This window comes from Puma concolor, chromosome B2 (genome assembly GCF_028749965.1).
Source record: "Puma concolor isolate L17-30 chromosome B2, mPumCon1.1.hap2, whole genome shotgun sequence".
Classification (NCBI taxonomy): domain Eukaryota; kingdom Metazoa; phylum Chordata; class Mammalia; order Carnivora; family Felidae; genus Puma; species Puma concolor.
In genome coordinates this window covers 144,836,340-144,862,000 of record NC_141671.1, presented here as the reverse complement: position 1 = coordinate 144,862,000, position 25,661 = coordinate 144,836,340, and the positions used below count along the sequence as shown (strand labels likewise).

At 52.6% G+C, this 25,661-nt stretch overlaps 1 protein-coding gene across 4 annotated transcripts in view; it reads right to left on the bottom strand.

Annotated features, from left to right (window-relative positions):
• The window catches only part of TMEM181 (transmembrane protein 181), a 74,719-nt gene that overhangs the window by 36,332 nt on the left and 12,726 nt on the right, over positions 1 to 25,661 (bottom strand). The window contains exons 1-2 of one of the 4 annotated variants that reach the window (XM_086708248.1): positions 16,401 to 16,562; positions 4,102 to 4,205 (exon numbers count right to left, since the gene is read on the bottom strand). In XM_086708248.1, coding sequence (XP_086564374.1) covers positions 4,102 to 4,205; positions 16,401 to 16,408 — 112 coding nt within the window. In that variant the 5' untranslated portion in view covers positions 16,409 to 16,562. Of the gene's footprint in view, positions 1 to 4,101; positions 4,206 to 5,915; positions 6,293 to 15,496; positions 16,307 to 16,400; positions 16,563 to 25,661 lie in introns of those variants that run through there. The other 3 variants (XM_086708249.1, XM_086708247.1, XM_025925660.2) reach the window with 3 other exon arrangements.

Genomic DNA, 25,661 nt, shown 5'->3' with positions numbered 1-25,661 from the left:
TTTCGGATTTATACAGAGAGAAATCTGGGGAACATGTATGGGAACGACTACTAAGGGTGTGGCGAACACGGTGGAAGGAACGTAAATTGGATCAGGCTGGATTTATGGACATGGGCTCACTCAGCAGAGATACTGCGTTGCGTGCTAGAGCTCAGGGAGTTAGGAGGGGCTCTAACAGTTCGGTTGGCTGGTTAAAACTTGGACCAAAAGGTGGTCCCCAGTGAGCAAATCAGAAATGCCACACCTGCCTTGGCTTAATGGAGAGGAGGGGATTGGGAGACTTGGGGAGACTAGAACATTGGGGTGGATTTGTCATTTAAGACCCGCTGGAAGAGCCCAGAAGACAGACCTTTCACCACTACTGTGAGGAATAAATTTGTGAGGGGAGCCCCAGCATCCTGAAAGAGCTCTGTGACGGCCCTGCTCGGCAGGCCACCCAGAGAGCAGGAGCCATGACCACTGAACGGGGGGAAACCAAACGCTATGGGAGTCGCTGAATCCCAGCAGCGGCGGGGCCAAGCAGAGGGACTCAGCCACCAAAAGCAAGGTGGGTACGGTCACTGTAACGAACAGGAGAGTCAAAGCAGCAATCCGACCATCTGATTCACACAGACCTGTGGTGCTGGCTAGTTGATTATGGTGTTTCCACAAGTGAAATACACAGGAAGCCTACTATAGTCTTACCCGATCTGTGTAAGCAGAAAATTCTAAGTGAACAAAAGTGTAACCTGAATCATAAACACAGGAAGTTGTAGCCCATCGATAGATTCCAGATTTGAGCCGGGTTACAGACTCAAACCTTGAGTGAAGAGGAGGCAGGGTCCCCTTAAGAAAGCACCCCAGTACACTGCCAAAAATGTGTACTATTAATCATTCTCCCAAAGGAACCTACAACCTTTTACCAAGATGACCGCACACTGGGGAAAAGGAAATACATTTTGGGGACCCCCGGGCACCGGCTCTGAACTGACCCTAATTTCAGGAGACCCAAAACATCAGTGCGGTCCACCAGTCAGAGCAGGGACTCACGGAGGTCACGCAATCAGTGGGGTTTTAGCTCAGGTACGTGTCACAATGGGCCCAGTGGGTCCCCAGTTCCAGAATGCAGAACTGCACTAGATACACTCAGCGCCTGGCAGAATCCCCACCCTGCAGGGAGCCTCTACTTACAAAAACATAATCAAAAGCAGCATCGCATGCCTGGAGGGACTGCAGCCGTGAGTTCTCCCATCCCCCAACCTGAAAGGTTCCCACCACACGGCCGTTCAACTCGCCTATCTGGCCTGGGCAGAAGGTGGGTGGGTCTTGGAGAGGACAGCAGATCGCCATTAAGCATCACCGGGTGTGGTTCGAACCGCAGCGGCTGTTGCAGGCAGGGTTTCATTGCTTGAGCAAATTCACACATCCTCTGGGACCTGACAGGCAGCTGCTGATCCAGCAAACGCCATTTTCTTCATCGCTGAGAGCGAGGCCCACCAGAAGCCAGGCCAGCAATACACCTTCACGGTCCTCCCTCAAAGGAGTGTCAAATCTCCGGCCCTACATCCTAATTTGGTTCGCACGGACCTTGGTCACCTCTCCCTCCCACAAGCCGCCGTGAGCAAGAAGCAGCGAGTACTGTAAACTTCCTGGTAAGACGCTCGCACGTGGGAGAACGGAAAGAAATCTGGTCAAGATACACGTGCGCCACGTAGAGCTATCCCTTCTGAGGTGAAAGATAAACCGTTGTATTTGGCTCCCCTACAACCAAACCAGAGGCGCGACGCCTAGCGGGCCTCGCCTCTTTGCATTTTGGAGGCAACGTGTTCCTCGCTTGGGTGTCATACCATTTACCTCGTGAACCAAAAAGCTGGAAGTTTTGAGTGGGGGCCAGGACAAGAGAAGGCTCTCCACCAGCTCCAGGCTGCCGTGCGGGCTGCCTGCTGCTGGGGCCACATGATCCGGCAGATGTAAAGGTGTCTGAAATGTCAGAAGACAAGGATGTCATCTGGAGCCTTTGGCAGGGCCCACAGATGAATCTTCGCACAGACCCTTGGGACTCTGGAGCAAAGCCTTGCCCTCCTCCACGATAACCACTCCCCTCGTGACACACAGCTCTTGCCTTCCTACCAGGCCTTAGGAGAGACTAAACGCTTACCCGTGGGCCACCAAGTTACCAGGAGACCTGCGCTGCCCATCATGAGCTGGGTGTCAGCTGACCCAGCAGGACACGGAGCTGGACACGCACAGCAGCACTCCATCATCCGACGGAAGTGGGGCATATACGATCGGGCCCGAGCAGGCCCCGAAGGCACAATACATCCATCTATATCGGTATCTACGTATATCCTATTGGTGTGTTTCTCTGGAGAACCCTAATACCAGCACTCACTGGGAAGAAGGAAAGGGACATGGAAATCCTGACATCGCTCTTCCCGTCTCAGCCCAGGTGTATCACTTTTCACTTATGCAAGAGTGGAAAAGGTTGAATATAATCACGGATGTTGCGGCCAACAGTGGCTTAAGGAAACGAGTTGGCTGAGGTCCCATGAGACGGCAGTTCAGGAGACTATGAATGCCTCTCCTACCAATCTTAAAAGGACAGTTATGAAAATCAAGTAAGATGACTGATATGTCCTGTGCTGTGATTAATGTAACTTATTCCTTGGTGACTTCACGGGCAGGAAAAGAGGAGGCTACAGTTGCTTGTCACCATCATTTTCGTCACCAGCAGGCAAACAGCACATAAACGACCTCCCTCTCCCCAGCTTCCTTGGGCCATTCACCCAGCCCACATCCAGTGTAGGTTAAGAAACTAGCCTCTAAGGGGCACCTGGGTGGCTCAGTTGGCTGAGCGTCTGACAACGGCTCAGGTCATGATCTCGCGGTTGGTGAGTTCAGGTCCCATGTCGGGCTCTGTGCTGACAGCTCAGAGCCTGGAGTCTGCTTCGGATTCTATGTCTCCCTCTTTCTCTGCCCCTCCCCTGCTCACGCTCTGTCTCTCCCTCTCTCTCAAAATTAAATAAACATAAAAAAAGTTTAAGAAACTAGCCTTTGGAGGCCCAGCCGCCTCTGGGACAGGCTAAGCCTAAGTGTCATTTGACTTTAGTAGGAAATGCCGTAATCAAACACCTATCAGAGACCACCCTCAGTAAAAAATATATTTAAGAAAGAAAGAAGAAACAACCACATAGGCTCCTGGTCTCCTACCCCCCAGACAGGGCTGAAGAGACCAGGTTTCTGGGAATCTGCTGAAAACAGGCCAGCTTCTCTGGTTCTGTTTTCCATCTGTGCGAAATGGGGTTGGACTGGATGATTTCAAAGGCATTTCTGAAGCTAAAAGCATTATGATGTGGCTCTGGAACCCCAGGGCACCTGGTGCCCTGAACACAAGGCAAAAGCCAACCTGCAGGCTCCCTCCTGCCAAGAGCTTGGGGCGTCACTAGAGCAGCCTCCCGGGTCCCCTCGGTCACCCCAGCCCCGTGCTCACAGCTATCTCATGCCCTCCCTGGAATCTGCTGCGCCGGGCCGTTTACATGGCCTGTGGCCCCCATCAGCCAGCATGTCCTGGACTCGCCAGCGCCCAGGCTGGGTCCCGAGCACAGGAGACTGCAGAAATGTTGGACCGTCCGCTAAAAGGTACGCCATCGAGGCCTCCCGGTACTGCCAGGCTAAACTCAAGCCCTGGTTGCTGTGTGGGGCAAGGCCAGGGTTACCCCTCACCCAGTGGGTTCAGAAGAAGTGGCACTTGGGGCGCCTGGGTGGCGCAGTCGGTTGAGCGTCCGACTTCAGCCAGGTCACGATCTCACGGTCCGTGAGTTCGAGCCCCGCGTCGGGCTCTGGGCTGATGGCTCAGAGCCTGGAGCCTGTTTCCGATTCTGTGTCTCCCTCTTTCTCTGCCCCTCCCCCGTTCATGCTCTGTCTCTCTCTGTCCCAAAAAGAAATAAACGTTGAAAAAAAAAAAATTAAAAAAAAAAAAAAAAAAAAAAAAGAAGAAGTGGCACTTCACCCTCTACAGCGGGGCTCTTAGCGGGTGACAGCGAGTGGGGACAGCTCAGCTGGGCTGAAAAGCGGGTACTAAGGTAACTGTAAATGATAAAACGATCAAAAACTGCGGCTTACCTCTGATCCCAACGAAGACGGTCAGGCCGAAACAGACGAAGAAGACGACGAACACGAGGACAAAGTGGCGCTTGGAGAGCGTGTACAGCCGCATGGGCGCCAGCCTGCAGAGAAGCCAGCGGGTGAGGGTCACACAGGGGTGGCCGAGGCCGCATCGGGCCATCCCCTCCCCACCTCGGGAGCGGGCCTCCCCAAGACCCAGGTTGCCCGCCTGACCAAAACACCTCGGGGGCCACCAGAGGGTGGGGGACTGTCCGCTAAGCCCTGGGTCAAGCGCTCCGGGGAGAGGGCTGCTCCGCAGGCAGCCAAACCCCACTCCTCGTGGCGTGAGAACGTGCTGCGGCTTCGACGCCCACTCAGGGCGTGTTTCACCACCCCACCCACGTGGTGGCTCAGCCCTTCTACACAGCCCGACTTTCAGCAGCCAGAGGAGAGCCCGGGTGCAGGGAAGACCCCAATTCACACGGGCACGCGGCTCTGTCTACTGACGCAGTCAAGCCCAGACTGGGAACTGCAGGTGCCTCCAGCACGTATCTTCCTACCTGGCCCTCCAGGAAGCCCACGGCCTCACGCTTCCTGTCCAGGGCTCCGCACAGCCCCGCACCTGCACCCACCCGCACGGTGAAGCTCAGCCTGGCCTTTGCTGAGCAGGCCGCCCACGGTCCCCTGTGACTTACTCCAACGCGGAGAGCAGCTCAGTGGATCCATCCCACCCCCCGTCAGGAGGTCCCTGCCTATTCAGTCCTATTTTCTGCTCTGGAAGAAGACGGCAGTGGGGAGGGATCAGTTCTCCTTTCGTATGCCCTACTTCAGGCGTCAGAAGAAAATCCACGAAGGACCACACTTCAAATGTGTGAGGCCCGGCCAGCCACACGGCCTTTAGTCCTCACTGCTGCCTCTACACGCAGGCAGGCGTGATGAACACGCGTGTGCGTGGCTGTGTTTCAGTTCAACCTGACTGCAAAAAGGTGGCAGGCCAGGTCTGGCCCGCAAGCGGCCGACCGCTACCAAATAACCTAACGAGGAGACCCATAAACCCAAAGAGATGAGCGACGGGGGTGGGGGGCTGTTTTGCTTCGCTTTTTACATTCTTTTTATTCCCATAGCATTTCCTGGTCTTGGGAGCTGGGACAGGAGGAACTTCTCACACCTCAGAACAGTGCACACACGCCTGGGACAGGGAGAACCAGGCTGAGAACTGAAACGGAAGGAAAGGTTATTTGCTTTTACGGTACTGTGTGCACACATACAACCTCTCCTTTACGTGGCTGACGATTCCAGTTCCTGAGCAGGAAATCAGCCAGATGGTATCTCGGGGCAAAGGTGGGGCCCAGAAGCCACCTTGGCTCAGACGTGGCTCGGCTGGTACCAAGCCAGCTCTCTCCAGCAGGACCCACCAGACCTTTGGATGAATGAACTCTGAGGTCACTATCACCGTGTTTCATTGAATGACGGCACCAGTGAAGAAATAAAGGAACGAGTAGTAACTCTGTCTCTTCCTCCAGGACTCAAGTCCAAAGGCTGACCCACCAGCGACCCTGCTGTGCATGAAAACGAGGGCCAGTGAATTAAGTAGTCTGACCCCAACTCTGACTTTGGATCCTAATGATTATAAGAGGCCTGAAAGTCTTAAAATATTAGAGCCAGAAACGACCTCAGGGAGGAAGTCTAACCCCTTCGACTGACACATGGGGACACTGGGGCCTAGACACTGCAGAACAGTTGCCTGAGATGTCACAGCTCTGCCCCTTGGCAGCAACTGCCGCTCCCCAGGAAGGAGGCTCAGGGAAGCAGGGAGAGCTGAGGGGACCCACCTCCGTGAGTGCCCTTCTGGAGAAAGCCCTGTGGAGGCGGGGCGGCATGCGAACAAGGTCCTCTTTGTCATTTCTCTGCCATCCCCGGGTGTCGAGGCTAATAATGCAGATCCTTAGCACAGTCTGCAGAAGGGAAGATTTCTGTGCAGCTGCACGGGGCATTTTCACTTGGAAAAAACACTACACAAAGCTAAATGGACTAGATGCTGGGAAAATGCAAATAGTCTGTAGTTCACAGGACTGCACCGATGTCGCTCTCTTAGCTCTGATAAACGTGCCGCGACACTGAGACGCTAGCAAGAGGGGAAGCTGCGTGAAGGGTGTGCAGAGGCACTTTGTACTATCTTTGCCACTCTTCCATAAACCTAAGGTTGTGTAAAAAATTAGAGTCACTTGCGGCACCCCACTCTGCTGCTCTCAGGGAGACCTGTTTCCACCCCCCTCCCCCCGCCCCGTCCACCCTGTGCTGAGGCTCTGAGGGGCGCTGAGGGCTCTGAGCACAGGCGAGAGCCCAAAGGACATTAGTTAGAAGCAGAGAAAAACAGAGTAATAATAATTACATTTAAATTTTGATATTTAAAACCTATCATTAAGACACATTATCAATCACTTGCTAGAAAAGCCTAGTTACTTAGCAGACGAGAGGGTATGGGGAGAAAAGAGATCAGCAGGGCAACGGGAGCACAAGGCCAAGTTCCTGCAGCAAACACCTGCCCAGGGACGCTGTGCCAATTTCCTCCTCCAGGGCTGAATACAAATCTAGTGCTTCCCTTCCTTAACCCTGCTACTTAAGGGGTGCCTGGGTGGCTCAGCCAGTTAAGCATCCAACTTCGGCTCAGGTCATGATCTCACGGCTCATGGGTTCGAGTCCGTTTGAGCAACGGACTCTGTGCTGACAGCTCGGAGCCTGGAGCCTGTTTCGGGTTCTGTGTCTCCCTCTTTCTCTCTGCCCCTCCCCCACTCACACGCACCTGTGCACGCACTCTCTCTCAAAAATAAATACTAAACATTAAAAAAAATTTTAAACCTTGCTACTTAATTCCAATTTATTACAGATTTTCCTGGTTCAGAAATCAGACCTCACCCAAGTCAATGGAAAAAAGACACAGAGAAAGCGGAATAAGCCCCCTGCTCGAGAAAACGTGATCGGGCACAATCGCGGCCATGACCTCGGCTTGCTGGGGGCAGGCTGGGCATGGAGCCACATTTCTGCTGTCTTCCAGCGGTAAACCTTTCCAGGCATCCTCACCCTGGGGGCCTGGGGTCTGAGGACCCCCTCCAGCCACAGGGTGCTGGTGGGCCAGCACCAGCACCAAGATGGCTCAGTTCCGCACGACGGTGCCTCCTCTCCAGGGTTCCTTTTGCTCTCGGCTTCATGTCTAAAAACTCCACAGCAGTTCCCTCAAAAACAAGGGACTTCCTAAGCCTCAGAAACACCTTCCTATTCGAGACAAATCACAGTTCTGCACTGTTGCTCAATCAAAGTAGTGGCGCTGTGAGTGGCAGCAGCGGGGAGTCGAGGCCACTCCCCAGAGGGTCTCCTTTCAAGTCTCCTCCCGCCCTGCCAGCCGCCCCACAACCACTTCCTGCCTGACCCAGGCTCCCAGCGCTTTCTCTGCCTACCTCCCACTTCACCTCCCAGCTGAAACACCAACGTCTTTCTGACCATCAAGCTAGCCGACGGCCCAGGCAAGTCTCAGTGAACAGGCAACCTGTATTCCCTAGGATCCGGCCACCAATGGAAGGAATATTCCCTAAGTGCTCAGAGGCAAGGCTGTGATGTAGGCAATACACACAGCCTGACACCAAGAGGCCTCCGATCCAGGAGCCTAATCCGCTCGGCCTCTGCTGTCACCCATGCCCCCGCACTGCATGGACTCTCCGATGCCGGACCATCTCCTGCTTCCTCTCTCCTGCTTCCTCTCTCACACTCCTTCCCACCTCCAGGAACCATCTCAACCCCCTCCCTGCCCCTGATCCCACCCCGAGACAGTGTCCCCCAAGACATTTTCACTAAGGAGTCTACACCACTTTATGGCCAATAAGTTTAAAACCGAACCCATTAAAAAACAAAGTAACAAATGAAAAAGCTGCTTCCACTGCCCATTTCCTGCCTCTCCCCTTTCTGCATCCCACATCCTGCAACCTTGGAGTCACCTCTGAGGATGCCTATCTCTCATTCACCCCACGCCTGCGGCCAGCCAGGAGGAGGGGCGCTTTGCTTCCTAACGTCTCGTTCCCCATGCGGGGTCTCGGGGCCCAGGCCCTGGCCACGCCCAGCACGGTCACTGCAACAGCCTGCCAGATGCCTCCCCTGGGTGCCGTGCCACGGCTCAGCAGGTAACCTGCCCTAGACCAGCGAGCTACTAAGTGGCTGAGGCGGTGTTCAAACCCAAGCATCAGCATCCAGGGCTTAATTTCTTTAATGTTTCCCACCATGGTGGAGCCAGACTCTAGACCAGCCCCTTCGCACACTGCTCTCCTGATGTGAAATGCTCTCTCTTCTCCACACCAGACCATCGAAATCTGCCTCACAGGGCTCACCTGCAGGTCCCACCTTCTCCAGGAAGCTTCCCCTCCCTCCCATCTCTCGTAACTTTAACCTATTACGACACACGTGGCCTGCACGACACAGCCGAGGGCCTGAAGACAAAGTACCCATCTATCTGCCATGGACGCTGGACACAAGAAAACACCTGCCCAACTTTCATTAGTTATCTCAAAAGTGTTCACGTACTTCCCTTGAATTGGTGTGTAAGATACTAGGGAGCAGGGAGAGGACTCCCCACTTCCCCAGACACCCTGGCCAAGTCAAGCACTGCATGTGGTGGGATCTTCAACCCAGATAACCAGAGCAGGAAGGCCCCGGACAAAACCCTGCCAGCTCAGGACAGCTGTCCCTCCTTTTTCTCTTCTGGATGGGACCCAGACGCCAGTCTTCCTCTCCAGGCCCACGTCTCTTTTCACACTCAGGCATTTAACACACACACTCTAAAATGCAGACCTCCCTGGAGCCCCTGGAGCCTTGGAAGACCTTTCAAACTCAATGGAACAGATTGTCCCCTTAGCTTTGGTTTGGACCGTTTAGGTCCCTTCTAAATTAATCTCAGTTTCACGGGTGACTTAAAATAGCACCCAGACTTATTTCCTAGAGAAACTAAAAACACCTTTACTGGAAAGCCAGTCCCCCAAACTGCAGCCATCATCCAAATGGCTGTAAGCTGCGCCTGCCCTTCGTTGTGCATGGTCATAACCATCTCCCAAGGGACTGCTTCCAGGTACCATGAAGTCTGTGAAGCCATCAATACCCACAACGAAACAGCAGGAAAACCATCCCGCAGGACCTTCTGCAGCCAGACGTCACCGCTGTCCTGCCGGGACACATTGGCACGTGCTGCCCTTTGCCCTCTTCCCTTGTCAGCTCTCCGCAGCGATCTCACCCTGTTCCAGGCGAACAATTCCACGTTCACGGCCCGGCCCAGCTGAGCCCCAGGCTGACAGCGAACACCTGTTTGACCCTCCGCTTGCACATCTGGTGGGCGGCTGGTGTGATGCGTCCAAAGCCAGACTCCGGATCTTCCCCCACCCTGTCCTGCAGAGTTCCCCGCCCCAGGACGTGGCAGCCCCAGCCTTCCAGGGGCTCAGGCCGAGAGCTGGGTGGTCACCTTCGACACCTGTCTTCTGCTCACTCCCCACATCTAATGCAACAACACAGCCTTCAACATACATCGTGTCGCGGCCCTTCTCGGTCCCCCAGTCAGGCCCTGCCATCTTTCACTGCACCGCAGGCCTCCCCCGGTCCTCCGCTTCTGGCCTGAGCACCCACACTCTGCTCTCCGCCTCGCTGCTCTGAAAGCCACGTGCGTTCACTCTCAGTCCGGAACTCTCCAGTGGCTTCCCTATCACGGTGAGTGACAGCCAAACACTCCACCACCAACAGTCGCTGGCACGCCTGTGACATGATCACATGGGTTTCTTTGGAAACAACTCACCCACCATAATCCCCACTTCGTTCTAAAGGAGGAACAGGAGCCATGGGAGATGAAGGGACTTCTTCGGGGGCAGGGCAGAAGCACCACTGCTGTCTGCCCAGAGCCACACTCTGCCTCCTCCTCCCCTGGTCCCCTGCCCTCCAGAGACCAGCCTCACTTGCCCAGTCTCTCCCCCCCCCCCCCCCCCCCCCACCGCACTGGGGCCCAGAACCTGTGGGAAACCAGCCAGGCGCTGCTAGACAAGGTTTCCCTGCCTCACAAAGAGATGTGTGAGAAGAGCCTCCTCTGTCCCCGTGGGGAGAGCCGTGCAGGGGAGCACTGCCCGCACGGCCACAGCCACACGGCACGTCAGAAGGTGCACACAGCCGACAGGCCCAGACTGAGAGCCAGAGACAGAGACTACCTAGGCCACACAGGGACACAGAGCTGCCGAAGCAGCCCTGGAGATGCCCCCTTCAACTTCTCGATGCTCCTGTTCTTTAAGCCACTTTTCCCGGGTATTCGATTCGAACCAGAAGCTTCCCGGGGCACCCAGGAGCTCAGTTGGTTAAACATCCAACTCCTGATTTCAGCTCAGGTTGCGATCTCAGGGACTGTGGGATCAAGCCCCGAGCTGGGCTCTGCACTGAGAGTACAGAGCTTGCTTGGGATTCGTGCTCTCTCTCTCTCTCTGACCCTCCCCTGGCTCACAAGCTCTTTCTCTCTCTCAAAATAAACATTAAAAAAAAAAAAAACAAAAAAAAAAACAAAGCTTCCCTTCAATATACATACCCAAAAAAGAAAAAAAAAAACCACAATTAAAAATGAAACTCAAGACACTAAGTCACATAAGTATAGAAACCTCCCTGTTCAAGGCACCTGGAACTGTCCTGTCAGAATGTGAAACAGTCACCAACCATCCTTGTTGCCTGCCCTTCCTATTTCCATCGATGATTAGTCACCGAGTCCTTCCTCTCCCTCCAGGCCCAATGCACCCTTCCTTCCCCCTTCCTTCCCGGCCCAGCTGAGTCCTGCCTCCTGTGAGGTCGCCCCCCAACCACACTGACCAGGCAACTGTCTCCTCCAATGGAGGACAGGAGGCACGTGCCCATTTCCAGATTTCACTGTGGGTAGCAACTGTTCACAGACTTCCATGCCTCTCCCAGCCTGGAGCTCCCCCTTGGCCTCTCTAGGCCCAGTGGTCCAGCGCTGAGCCTTATAAATGACAGGCCATGAACTAGAGATTCCTTAGTCCAATAACTATTGATTTCTTCCATTTCTATGCATTCCTCCCTGGTTTTACTCTGGTTTCCTCCATGTTCTAATTTCTTTGCGATAATAAAGTATAGACCACTGAATTGTAAAATTGAACGTTTTCTCCCACTGTTATCTTGTAATTTTTTTGTATGGTTCTGGCCTTTGCTAGGTCTGGGAACTGGCCAGAACAGCTCCAAGAAAGTGCCTTCCCCTCGGCACACACCCTCAGTCAGGCCCCTGCTCAGCCGCCTGGAAAGCCAGTGTCCCCATTAGGGCCACCGAGAACTCCAGAACTGCTTGAGCCAACATTACTTTCCCACTGGACGCTTCTCCCTCCCACACAGGCCCTATAAGAGTTATTAAAACACCACTGGAGAGAAACCATGGGAGAGGCACACACTCAACGAGTCCCTTTATGGGCCTGGAGCAGAATGACCATGACACGGACAGAACTTGGCTGAGCAGAGAAGGCGAGAAGACACCTGAAGGCACGGCCTTCCAGTGACGCGGCAAGAGGAGACCAGCAGCAGTCTCTGCCTTTGACAGAACCCTAAATGATATAGTCAGCACACAAAGGGAGGCAGGAGAAAACAGCATCCAGGAGGCCGAAGCGTTCTTATAAATACGTATTTCATCTGGTCCCATAAAGTCACAATACAGTAGGTAAGTTAAGACTGAAAATATTTCAATATCACAAATCTCGGTACTTGTTCAACTCCTTCCCAGATTTCCCACTGGAGAATTAAAAAATGACATCTGGGCAGTGGGAAGGGCCTTTCGGTCTCAGTACGTGGGCATGCTTTAAGCGAAGATTTTGTTTTTCTCATCATGTGTATAAAAGTAATCTCTTCTCCCGTGGTCCAAAGCGCTGGCCTGGTATCTGCAGCCTGGCTTCAAATCCTGCCCACCCACCCCCACTTGCTAGGCAGACGACTAAGTAACTCTCAGGGCCCCAGTGTCCTCCTCTGTACATCAGAGACACGTGGAAAACCCCCAGGGTCGTTGGCGGGCATAGATGAAAGAATGAAGAATCCAGGACAGTGCAGGAAGCATATAGGAAGAACTCAATCAGGTTTGCTATAGTAGTAAGAGTTGTGCTTTTGTCCCCATCCCCTACTTTTTCTTTTTTAAAAATCTGTTTTTGGGACGCCTGGGTGGCTCAGTCAGTTGGGCGTCCGACTTTGGCTCAGGTCATGAGCTCGCGGTTCATGGGTTAGAGCCCCACGTCGGGATCTGTGCTGACGGCTCGGAGCCTGGAGACTGCTTCGGATTCTGTGTCTTCCTCTCTCTCTCTGCCCCTCCCCTGCTCACTCTCTCTCTCTCTCTCTCTCTCTCTCTCTCAAAAAATAAACATTAAAGAATTTTTTTTCTAAAAACGTTTCCATCTTACCATTATCCCTGATGATCCACTCTGTAATACCTCCCCTCCTCCAGCTCAGAACCCGGCCAACTGAAGAAAAGGGCAGGGCCGTCATTCCCTAAGCACCTATTTGGTACTAGGCTAGGTGCTTCCCTGTGAGGCAGGTACTATCAGCCCTTTCACAGACGGGACATTAGAGGCTAGGGTTGGCATACACTGCTGAGGTCCCAGTCCACATGAGGGGGGCGGGATTTGAACCCCCAAAGTCAGCAGCAGAAAGGAGGCCCACCGCTCCCTCACTCTCGCTTTTTGGCCCCCTCACCAAAATCTCCCCTTTTTAAACCTACCGTTCAATGGGTTTTGAGAAGAAAAAACTCTAAGGGGAAGAACAGAATAAGAACTCCGAAATTTCTATCAGGGACATATATTGAATACAGCCAAATATATTCAAATTTCAAACTTGTCTGTATTATAAATAATTTATGGCTACCTAGTCAAAAAAGCCATTATACCAACATTCAAGGCCCAACAACCTCAAAGCATATTTTAATGAACAGTACGCTCATCGACACTCCTCAAGGAACCATGAATCCTTGTGTATCCTCGCCAGGCTGCAAGCCCAGTGACTCACACCCAGGAGCGTGTTAGGTAACTGAATAGCCTTCCCGGGGCAAAGACAACAAGGAAGCAGGCCACACGCTGGTCAGCACAGGCAGTGCGCCAGCCAGGGGGCAGCACCCAAGCCCGGGCCCAGACAGCGCGTCCGGCGGTGAAGAACCCAGGATCTGAAGGCAGACCGCCCGGGCTAGAAGGCCTCTCCGCCACGACCCGCAGGGTGACCTGGGGCAAGCCACTCTCCTTCTCGGCACCTCCAGTCCCCGAACTGTAAAATTCAGAAAATGGACATGCCCCACCGCCGAGGGGAGCCGGGGTAATTAAATGAGTCATTCGTTACACGAAAGCCCTTGTGAGCACTCGTTCATCACCAGCTGCTACTGAGAGATGTCACTAATGTGGGCTCTGGAGCCAACCACTCAGGCTTCAGCCTCAGCTCTGCGACATACTGTGACCTTGAGAACCTCGGACCGGACTTCTCTGCGCCTCAGTGTTGCCATCTGTAACAACGGGAATGGTCACGGGGCGAGTAGCTGTGAGGATGGCACGAAATGACACACAGAAGGGGCTCACAGCCGTATCTGGTACAGAGAAAACAGCGTTACTTTTTATTAGCTCCAGAGATCATTTGGGTTCAGGGGGGAAAACAAAAGATTCCTAAGAGGCACAATCCTAAAAAACTCTGTAGTTGCAAGACAAGGATACTGACACAGGCCTGCTGTCCCCTCGAGCACTGGGACACTTGGAAGGCCTGGGACACAGAAACCCCAACAAGGTCTGTGTTCATCTGTCTGAGCCACGCCTTCACTGCTGGCAGAGGAGGAGTCCACTTAATACAATTCCACTCTGAAATGCATACAGAATGAAACAGACATGTGAAACATACTCTCCAAAAACTGATTGTAAGTATCAAACACCACACACACACACACACACAACAACAACAACAACAACAACCTTATCTACGTCTGCAGGAAATGCTACTGCAAGAGCAAAGCAACACGCGAACCTGAGACACCTCAACTATGTGTAGGGCTGTGACGGCTATGCTCAAACAGGAAGTCAGGGCAACAACTGTTTGAGACGCCCACGGTCCTTACCTCCTGAACCCCGGCACCTGTCACTTCCCAGGCATTTTCAGAAAAGGAAGGGAGTTTGCAGGAATTTTAAGCTTAAAGCTTTAAGGACGGGGAAACTATTTACCCTGACTGGTTTTGACAGCAATCTCTCCTGCCCTTTTAAGAGTAGGCAGGGCTGCATGTGAGCAGGGAGCTCACAGTCCTGCAGACCCTGCATTGGCCCCGGCCCCCCAAGCTGAGCTCCTCCACCACGCTGCTCTTTTCTCTTCCGTCCCCCCCCCCCCCAATCCCCCCGCCCCGGCACTCTTTCTCCGGCTCCTCTTCCTGCTCCTGTCACTTCTCGCCACGGGGCTCTGTCACATCTGGCAACAAGAGCACTTTGACCTTCCCGGGGCCAGAAGCAGGACACGCTTCGGGCTTGTTTCCTCGTAAGATTCTGTTGCACACCAAAGACTTTTTCTGACTCCCACTGCTTTCATGTCCTCTTGAATGAGACGATGGTGGCTGGCTGACCTCCAGGTACCTCCAACATCCCCCAACCCCAGCCCCTTGCTCCACAGAGCCCGGCATGGCTTCTAGGAGAGCGTCGGGTCGCCGACCGCTCCATGGCAGGAGACATACTCCGCTGAAATCCTTCGCTCACACTGTGGTTTGCGAGTCTCGCTTTAGTTAACAGCCCCCACTTGGTCTAGTTCCCTATCACGTGACAGACAGCCCCCGACTTCCCCAGGAGACCCAGACTGCAGTCCTGGCCAACGCCCACACCGCTTCAAGCTCTCTGCTCCTCTGGTCCAAGTAAACGGGAGGACACCCCACACACCACTCAGGGCTGCTGTGCTGCGTGGACCCAAGGACGTTCGCTACGGAGGAGAACCTCCCAAACCATGCTGGTTGTCACTCTGCCGCAGGGTCACAGCTTTGCACGACCCCAGAAGGCATCTTCGCACGGCATCCCAAGTACACTATTCACACAGGTCACAAACGAACGGTGTCCCTGGAGTTGTGCGAAGGCACCACTGGTAACCCACCTCTGCCCGGGGTTTAGTTAAAAGAAAGACCTTTCAAACATCCATGTAGGGCTACCATTTTAGGCTGGCCCGGTTTCCTATGCTGTGCTAAAGTAATTAACCACAGTCAGAAACTTCGGAGGAGGTGGAGGAAAACCTTTCCCTCCATCACACAGGTCTGCATTCTGGCAACACCCTCCGATCTTCTCTATGTCCACAGTCAGAGGACTCGGCAGCGGTGCAATGCAAACCCTCCCAGCCCCTACGACCCCAAACACACAGAGAAACTCACACAGTCCTGTCTGAAGGTTGCCTTCAACTGCCCAAGGGGCCCTCCCAACCTCCTGCCACAGACACTGCTCTACACAGCAGACAGACTCTGGGCACTCCTTCTCTGGGACTTCTGACTTTTTGCAACTCAAGCACAAAACTTGTTAGTTTTCTCTCCTCTTCCCGGATGTCCCCTGGGAGGTACCCAGGTGACTCTGCTGCGTCAAAGGCAAGCTTTAGGGCTGGCGTCTGTGGGGCCCTGGACAGGTTTTTCCTCCTTAAAATCCCTGAACTTCACAGAGGTAATAAGGCCCAAAGTCAGCAGATTAAAACTCATAAAACTCGGTGTCCCGGAGATCTAAAAGGGCTGTGGCAGGCTCCGAACGTGCCACCATCATCAAAAAGCCACTGGAAAGCACCTCTCTTTAGTCTCAGCTGGGCTAGATCACAAAGAGCTGAGTGGGGTGCTCTGGGCGCTTTTAACAGAGACGTGACAGATAGGGCCACTGTCGGGGCAGGGGGCCACCGCCCTTCCAGCGGGGAGGCTGGGCCCCGGGCTGCCCCAGGGAAGGCGGTGAGGGACTCCCGGGAGGGCCGCTCCTTAGCCATCCAAACCTGGCACGGGTCTCCGGAGACAGCAGGGCCAGAGCTGGCCTCTGAGGGTCCTCCCGGGGCGCCTCTGGCCGAGACCCGTCCCAGAACGCGGCCCCCGTCCCCACCGCCTGCAGGCCACCGGGGGGGGGGGGGGGGGCAGTGCGCCGAGCCGCCCCCGCGAAGCCCCCGGCGTCGCGCCCTCCCCCCGGGGCCCGGGCTCCACGTGGGCGGAGGGCCCGGCGTCAGGGCTCGCGGGACCCGGACGCGGGGCCCGGGCGCCCAAGGAGGGGAGACCCCGGCCCTCGTCGCCCGCCCTGCCGACCGGCACTCACGGTTCCATCTCGGCGCCCCGGCCCTCGGCCCCGGCCCGCGCCCCGAGCCCGCCCGGCGCCGCACGGTAGCCGCGGCAGCCACAGCCACAGCCACAGCCGCAGCCGGAGGGACAGCGGCCCGGGAGCAGAGCAGCCGGCTCCGTGGAACTCGTCAGAGCGCGACGCGCCGCGGGGTCACGTGCGCGGAAGCGACCGCGCGGCGGCGGGAGGGGCGGGGGGCGGCGCGGCCGGGGCGAAGGTGGGGGGTAGGGGCGAAGGTGAGGGGGGGCGGGGGCGGGGGTGACAGTGGGGGCGGGGCCCGGGTGAAGGTGGGGTGCAGCCGGGAGCGGAGCAGGGGCGGGAGAGGGGGCGCAGGACCCCGCCCAGACACCCCCCCCCCTCACTGGCCCCATGGGAGGGGGTCCCGCGGCGCGCCCACCTCCCAAATTTCTGTAATCAAGAACAGAGGAGGGGCGCCTGGGTGGCCCAGTCGGTTAAGCTCCAACTCTAGGTGTCAGCTCAGGTCTTGACCTCACAGTGGGAAGATAGAGCCCCACATTGGGCTCGGTGCTGAGCATGAGCCTGCTTGGGTGTCTCTTTCTCGCTCTCTCGCTCTCTGCCCCTCCCTGCTTCTCTTTCTCTCTCTCTCAAAATAAATAAACTTAAAAGAGCCACAATTTTGGATATTTCCAAGATTCTCTTTGGAACATTTGTCAGAATGTCCCCTTATTGCTATGGGCTTAAAGTCAGTCTGAATGAGGAAAAGAAAAGACTCGAGCTTTCTTCCCGCCAACAAGTGTGGTGTTGGCAGGAAGAGACCAACACGGATAGGATTCCGTTCCTGCCCTCAGCAAACTTACAGGCAAAGTAAGTTACCAAAACTAAGTGTGAGGAGCACATATTGCTACAGTGGCCCTGAGGAAGGGCACCGAACTCACCTGAGGCGGGGTTGACCGGGATAGGAAAGCAAGTGCTCCATGTTTGGGCTGATCTCAAGATGGGAGGGGCTTAAGAAGTTGGAGGGAAGAGAGGGCACCAGGCAAAGAAACAGACTGAACACCGACTAATAATGATAAATTCCATTACCACTCTGAATCCTAAACCACAACTTTTAAAGAATGATAACAAAATATTACCCCTCGAATTCTTTCCACAGACACTTGGAGGAAAAGGGGTCTTGATGACAAGACCAGGGAATATAAACACCAGTACCCGTGGGACAGGCAGGTAACAGGCACGGGCCAGGTGGGTGCTGTGCACCTGAGCATGCATTGTCTAAAGGGGCTGCACTCAGCCCTTAAGAGACTCTAACTTCGGGGCGCCTGGGTGGCTCAGTTGGTTGAGCATCTGACTCTTGATTTTGGCTCAGACGGTGATCCCAGGGTCGTCGACCAAGACCTACATCGGGCTCCGTGCTGGGGGTGGAGCCTGCTTAAGATTCTCTCCCTCCCTCTCCCCCTCATTGTCTCTCTCTCTCTCTCTCTGTCTCTCTCTCTCTTAAAAAATTAAAAAATAAATGAGAGATTCTAACTTCAAATACGACTTTTCATGTGACACCTTCCATTTCTAAGGTATTGGACACTAAAAAAATACTTTGAACTTCAAGAGGACTAAACAAAACATTTCCTGGCTGCTTTGCTCAGGGACAGCCAGTTTTCCCCTCCAACCTGAGGCAGGCTTGTCTGGTACAGAAATGCCTGCTCCAGAGACTGTGCTAGCTGCCTGGCCTCTCCTGAGACACCGCCACGGACCCCTTGCTGTTATCATACGGTCCCAGGTTTTAAAAAGAGTTGACATCCGGACGCCTGGATGTCTCAGTCAGTTAAGTGTCTGACTTTGGCTCAGGTCATGATCTCCCGCTTTGTGAATTCGAGCCCCGCATCGGGCTCTCTGCTGTCAGCACAGAGCCTGCTTGGCATCCTCTGTCTCCCTCTCCCTGCCCCTCCCCTGCTCACTCACAAGCTCTCTCTCTCAAGAATAAATAAACATTAAAAAAAAAAAAAAAGAAAAAAAGAGTTGACATCTTTGACACCGAAACTCGCTCCTGGTAACTTCTCCAACTTCTCCTCCCTTGGTCTGCTGTCCAACATCACCTAGATTCCCTCTTTTTCTCATGTATGTGTTCCAGCATTAACCAAGTGCTCAGTGTAACCAAGTGCTACACACTTCCCTCAGCCCTGGAAACACCACTCGAATGCATGGACAATCCCTGTCCTCCTGGGACTTATCTTCTGGTGAAGGACACAGCCAGCAAACAAATAATAACCAAATAATGACATAATGACAACTGTGATGGAAAAGGAAATAGAAGGGTGCAGTGATAGTGTATATGATGAGGGGAAAGATACCCATCATCTCCTGGGCTCCAAGAAAGCTTATCTAAGCCATCAAGCATCGCTCACAGGTGACTCGGTGTTCACCTCCAGTTCACCTCCAGGTCCCTTCTCTGAACATGCTTCTATTCAGCAAGTTTCCTCTCTAAGCTCAGAATGGAACACAATTCAGATGAGGTCTGTGTCACCCTGATAATGAGTTGCTATTCTGGCAGCATTAGCCCATTCATCTCATTATTGAGTTCTTGTAACGCCTCCTGGGCTCTCCGCTCAGCGTCATGCTATCCTGTGAGAAGAACCAGTAATTGCTGATCCCCTGCAAAGCCTAGGGCCTGAACCAAAGAATTCTCTTAACGACTTGATGCGTTATTCACGGTCACTATCCTCATTTCACAGATAGGAAACTGAGGCCTTAAAGAGATTGATTTTCTCAGGGACTATTGATCAGAACCTAGGACCACCTGACCCAGGCCCATGCTCTTCCAGTGTCGGTGTCCCAAGCATTGAAGAATGTGAGAGGGTCAGAGTGACTAGCACAGACCTGAAGCAAACAGCCTATTAGTATGTATCATCTCTCTAACCTCAGAGGCACTCAACCCACATTTATCAACATTGTTCTTATTTTAAAAAGCCTTCTAAAGTCCATATACATGACGTGTCACAGCACTCCACAGTAGTCCCATTTAATTGGGGGATCGGACCCGTAGGTAAGTGAGTGCATCCCAGCTTTGTTTCAAAAAGAGTCAAAATAGGGCGGAGCTTCCAAGGTGTGGCCATCACGGGGCCTCCTCCTGAGTGGCTCCTGGCCCCCCTGCTCCAAGTCTGCCTTTCACCCACCACCCACCCAGCTTCCCAGCCAAGGCTGAGCAGGAGCTCAAGTTCATTGCCATCAAGCCCGAAGGTGTGCAGCATGGCCTAGTGGGTGAGATCATCAAGCGCTTAAGGCCGAAGGGGTTCCGCCTCGTGGCCATGAAGCTCCTACAGGTGTCTGAGGACTCCTGAGGCAGCACTACATTGACCTGCAGGGCCTCCTGTTCCTCCCCGGGCAGGTGAAGTACATGAAGTCAGGCCGACTGGGGCCATGGTCTGGGAGGGCCAGAATTCGATGCTTGGGGAGGCCAACCAAGCAGATTCTAAGCCAGACACCATCCGTGGGGACTTCTGCCTTCAAGTTGGCAGGAATGCCATTCATGGCGGTGATTCAGTAAAAAGTGCAGAGAGGGGTGCCTGGGTGGCTCAGTTGGTTTGTGGGGCAGAGCCCTGCTTCTGGCTCTGCACTGACAGCCGGAGCCTGCTTGGGATTCTCTCTATCCCTCTCTCTCTGCCCCTCCGCTGCTTGTGCACATGCGCTCTCTCCCAAAATAAATATTTTTTTTTAAGTGAGGAGAAAGAAATCAGCCTATGGTTTAAGCCTAAAGAATTGGTTGACTCCAAGTCTTGTGCTTTTGACTAGATCTGTGAATAAAAAAGGTGGACAAAGCATCAGCCCCTTTGGCACCATGTGATGTGGCCCTGGACACAACTCTTCATTCCACTGACTTGGAAGTAATAGAATCAATCTTTCTTTTCTAAAACATATTTACCAATTAAGCCTTTGGAAACTGGAAAAAAAGAAAAAAACAAGAACAAAAAGGATCAAAATGTCAGAAATTAGATTTGTCTGATACCATGTATTCTTAGAAAAACCCCTACTCATACCTAATGTCCATATTCATTTTCTAAGGGCCAAAAAGCCATCCTTTAAAGTCATTTCCTCTAGAATTGGGCCAAAGTCAAGTCCACCAGTCTGTAGTTTGCTGACTCCCACTCACTGCTATTTTTCAAGGCTAATGGCAACAACTCAAGGGGCTCATCTGCAAATACTCTTGATACCCTAGGAAATTCATGGTCTACTGTCAAATTTACTTCCTAATTTAACAACACTTGTCTAACATTTTGTAGATACACTGCAGTGATCTCCTTACCTATCTTATTAATAATAATCACCTGGAGCCTGTTTCCCATTCTGTGTCTCCCTCTCTCTCTGCCCCTCCCCCGTTCATGCTCTGTCTCTCTCTGTCCCAAAAATAAATAAAAATGTTAAAAAAAAAAATAATAATAATCAATAACGGGGCACCTGGGTGGCTCATCAGTTAAGCCTCCCAACTCCTGATTTCGGTTCAGGTCATGATCTCACCATCATGAGATGAAGCCCCTCGTAGGGCTCCATGTTGGGATTCTCTGTCCCTCTCCCTCTGCCCCTTCCCCTCGAATGCTTCCCCCACCTCCTCTCTCTCAAAATCATCATCATCATCATCATCATCATCATCATCATCATCAGTAATGGCTAACATCAAGTACTCATGCTCTAGTGGGGCCCTGAGTTAAATAGGAAGGAAACAGAAATGGCTGATTCCAATTCTCTCCAACCCATTGTGTTAGTTGCTTGGGCCACTGTAACAAAATACGAATGGCTCACACAGATACTGAGTGGCTTACACACTTAAGTTTTTCCTCACAGTTCTAGAGGCTACAAGTCCAAGATCAAGGCTCTGATTGATTGAGTTTCTGGTGAGGACTCTCTTCCTGGCTTGGAGACACCACCACATGGCCTTTCCTTAAAGCGTGTGTGAGAGGATAGAGAGACAGCAGGAGCTGTCTGGTAGCTCTTCTGATAAGGATGCCTAATTACTTCCTTACTCCAAGTTCAGCTATAGTGGGGGGTTAGGTCTTCAACATATGAACAGGAGCTGGCTGGGGGCAGGCGGAGGGTGACACACATGCATTCAGTCCCTAACACCCCTAAATGGAAGACTTCCTAAAAAGAGAAACTGACCTACATGTTCAAGGCAGAGAATATAGATGAATTCAGTACCAATGACTCTAATTGCCTATTTTTTGTTCCAAGGCAGGAAAATCTCACAGTCTTGACTTTCCCCTGAGCCTGGTTATAGTTGATGCCAGCTGACATTAGCGACCTCTTTGGCCTGGGTTTCAACAACTCCTGGATGCCCATCACCAGCTGACTCATCCCCTCTGCAGTAAGCAGAGCAGAACTAAGGTATTTCCACCAGGGCTCAGTTCTCTCGCCATGCTGCCTTCCCCACAACCTCCTCCAGTCATTTGCAGGAGGGCTTATGCCTTCTGGCCTACTTGTTGCACCAAACATGGGAGCTTACTTTTCATGGTCTTCTTGACTCCTGAGAACTGGTCAGGAGAAGCAAGGTCTAACCTCTTGCTGGTTCCAAACCGTATCTTTTTATCAGGTTTAGTAATTCCAGAGCACAGACATTCAGCTTGGGGTTATTGACAATATAAGACTTGTTTTTGCTTTCTTATCATTGTACTCATTCACATTATTTATTGCTGCATGACAAACTACCCCAACATATAGTAGCTATATTACTTATCTGTTGCTACAGAACAAATTACCTCAGAACTTTGGGCCCTAAAACAACATGTATTATCTTGTGGTTTCTGTGGGTCAGGAATGTGGGCTCAATTAACTGGGTCCCTTTGCTCAGGCTCTGGTTCAGGCTGTAGGCACTGTGTCATCTGGAACTGAAGTTATCCTCAAGCCTAGACTGGGGAAGGGTCCACCTCAAAGCTCATGTTTGTGGTTGTTGGCAGGATCTAGTGCCTCATGGGCTGTTGGTTGGGGGCCATTCTCAGTTCCTTACCCCTTGATACTTTCTACAGGGAAGCTTCTGACAAGGCAGCTTTGCTTCATCTGAAGGAGTCAGTGAGAAGAACTAGATAGTGAGGGTAAGACACAAGTCACCTAACCTCACCGGTGACATCCCAATGTTTTTACTCTATTCTTTAGAAGCAAATTACAAGTCCATCCAACTCTCAAGAGGTGGGGATCATGCATGAAAGGGTGTGAATATCTTGAGGTGGGGGGGTCACTGGAAACCATTTTAGATGGCATCTACTACAGTGGCTTAAAACAATAGTTTACTATCTCTCGTGGTCTTGTGTGTTGACAAGCTCAGCTGAGTGGTTTTTGCTGGGGGTCTCCCTTGTGAATACAGTCTGATGACATCGGGGCCGCAGTCATCTGAAGGCTTGACTGTGTTGGACATCCAAAATGCGTCCTCTCACATGTCTGGTACCTGAGCTTGGATGGCTGGAAAGCAGGGGGCCAGCCAGGCAGTCTTTCCCATGTGGCTTCTTCCACACGGCTAGCTTGGGCTTCCTCATAGATCTCCAGGAAGTTTGACTTCAAACTTGTGGCTGGTTTCCACATGGAAACTTTTGCCTCAGATTCTGTTTTTGAGAGAAGCAAGCCGAGATCTTGTTAAACGTGAAGACAGTTTTGCCCAGGAAGTTGAACTTCAAACTTGTGGCTGGTTTCCCCTCGAATGGTGGCTCTGAGACACCAAAGAAGAAGCTGCAGGGCTTCCTATGACCTGGCCTCAGACATCATTCAGCATCACTACCACCATATTCTGTGGGTAAAACGCCAGTCAGAGCCAGCCCAGATCCATGGGGAAGAGACAACAGAAGAGCATGAACCCTGGGAGGAGTGGTTCTCTCGGGTACCATCTTGGGAGACTGGTTTCCATAGTCTTGCTACATAATGTTTGCTTCCTCTGTTCTCATCTCCAAAGGTAAGATAACTGCACGGAACTCCCAGAATCACTATAAAGTTGACTACTATGCTAAGGAGTTTACACAAATGATCTCATTCCGTCCTCTTAGCACTTTGAAACAAATGCCCTCTTTTTTCCTTGGTACCCATTGGTTTCTGGTACTTGCAATAATGAAGCATAGTGAGTAGAAGCAGGGCCCAACCCTGGCTCTCACACACTCTCATGGGGCACAGCCCTTGCTCACAGGCCCCACTGCTTCGACTCATCAGGAATTAGTGTCCAGCATACTAATACCTTCACCTTCTCTGCCTGTGGTAATTTAGGATTTTTTAAGTATCACTCTCAATTTATTTGACTGAAACGTAGCTTTTATTTTGTTCTTTGCATTTGGGGGACACTGCATGAACCAGACTAACGCCATCTTGAACAATCCGCCATGATGACTGGTCTGTGACCTGAAACGTTGAGCACAGCACCCCCTCCATCTCTTTCCTTTTGCTTAACCACACCCTTAACTACACCCCATGCGGTAACGTCCTCAATCTGGCCTGTGGCCATGACACACACCTGCTCTCAAGCTTTGTCCTCCTGGCTGGTCCCCCACATGTACTGTCAGCCTCTGGGGTTACAGAAGCAGGTCTTCAGGAGGTGGGGCTGTAGAGATCTCCTGTCTTATGATGCTCAAGATATGCTTCTGTCCATAAGACCCCTTAATAAACCACTTCTCCTCAAGAGGGACTTGTCGGCCTTTTCCTTCAGCCTTTGGAGGTTGTTTTGCATACACTTCACTTTCACCAAACAAGTACCATTCCACTACCATCACCTGCGACTTCCCTGTGCCGCCCTTGACTTCTCATTTCTCCAGGGCCTGGCACAAAGCCCGGTATGGAAAGACACCCAGCATGCGTACTGAACGAAGGACAGCTGGATTTGCCAGATGACTGGCAATATACTGGCGTGTCTTCTCACGGTTTCGAGGATGGGGCGGAGGGCACTTTCCCACGGAAGGAAAGGGCGGGGGCTGTGGGAGCAGCAAGCGTGTCATTCAGAGGTGGGAAGCTGAGTGTGCTCCCCCGTCTGTGAGGACACCTTGCTGGTCCCGGTTTTCCTGAGACTTTCCTAGTTTTAGTACTGAAAGCCTGATTCCCGGGGTCCTGCAGCCCCAGGCAAACCAGGACAGCTGGCCACGCTCCTCCCGGCCTGTATTTCTTCTATGGGTCACTGGGCAAAACTGTCTTCACGTTTAACAAGATCTCGGCTTGCTTCCCTCAAAAACAGAATCTGAGGCAAAAGTTTCCATATTAACTTTATGGGAAGCAGGTGCTACCCCAGGGAAGCATGGAGAGAAAATGGAGGCAGGGGCTCAGGAGAGTAAATTCAAGGGAGTGCAAGCTGTCCGGGCTTCACTACCAACATCTCTGGTTGCTTGATCTTGCAGAAAGATTGCCAGAAACTACCATGTCTGGAAACAGTCCGTTGGTTCTGTCCTGCCATCTGGCTTCCGCGGTCCGGAGTCTGACCAACACATCTAGGTTGTATCCCGGGCCCCTGCAAGCAGGCACTGGGGAGTCAGGGCCTATGGGCACCAGTCCAGCCGATGAGGGGTGAACGAGCCTCCCCCCAGTGGGGCAGAGGTGGCAGAGGCCAGGAACTATGTGGACCTTTATCAGGACGACTCAGGTGCAGAAGCAAGCATGGCCATGGTGGGGAGGGATGGGAGGTTGGGGGCAGGGCCCAGGGGGCTCTGGGGACTTGTCCACTTGATTCAGCACAAAGAGGTGGAGAAGGTTTGAAGTCATTGTTGCAAAGACTGGGCAAATGAGCGTCCTGGGGAAATCTAACAGGATTCTGGGGCTTCCTGGAGGCCCCAGCTGACGTCTTTGATCTCATATTAATGATGACTTCTAAAAAAATGTGACTCTTACTAATGCCTGCCTGGTGGTGACTTCTTCCTGCAAAAGAGCAGCTTAAGCACAGAGAAGAGAGTATGGGTATTGGTCAAAGACCGGGAGCTCCCAGGCAGGCAGGACAAAAGGGCAGAGGAACAAATTAGTTTAGAACAATGGGACTCAAAATGTATTGAAGTCAAAATCACTTGAGAGCTTTAAAAAGGCCCAATACCCAAGCTGAACCCCAAACCAATCCAATCAGAATCTGAAGTAGAGCTTAGGCATCATCATTATTAAGGCTTTCTAAAGGCTTCCACTGGGCAGTAAATTTGGTAAGTGGTGGTTTGGGGCACTGGTAAGAGATCAGAATGACAAACCCATGAAATCAATGCAGAATCACTTCCAGCTCCTTCCTGGGGTCCAGCTGCATTTTTGCCCTTTGATTCTGTAAATTATCTCTGTGTCTTTGTAATAAATTCCTTCTTT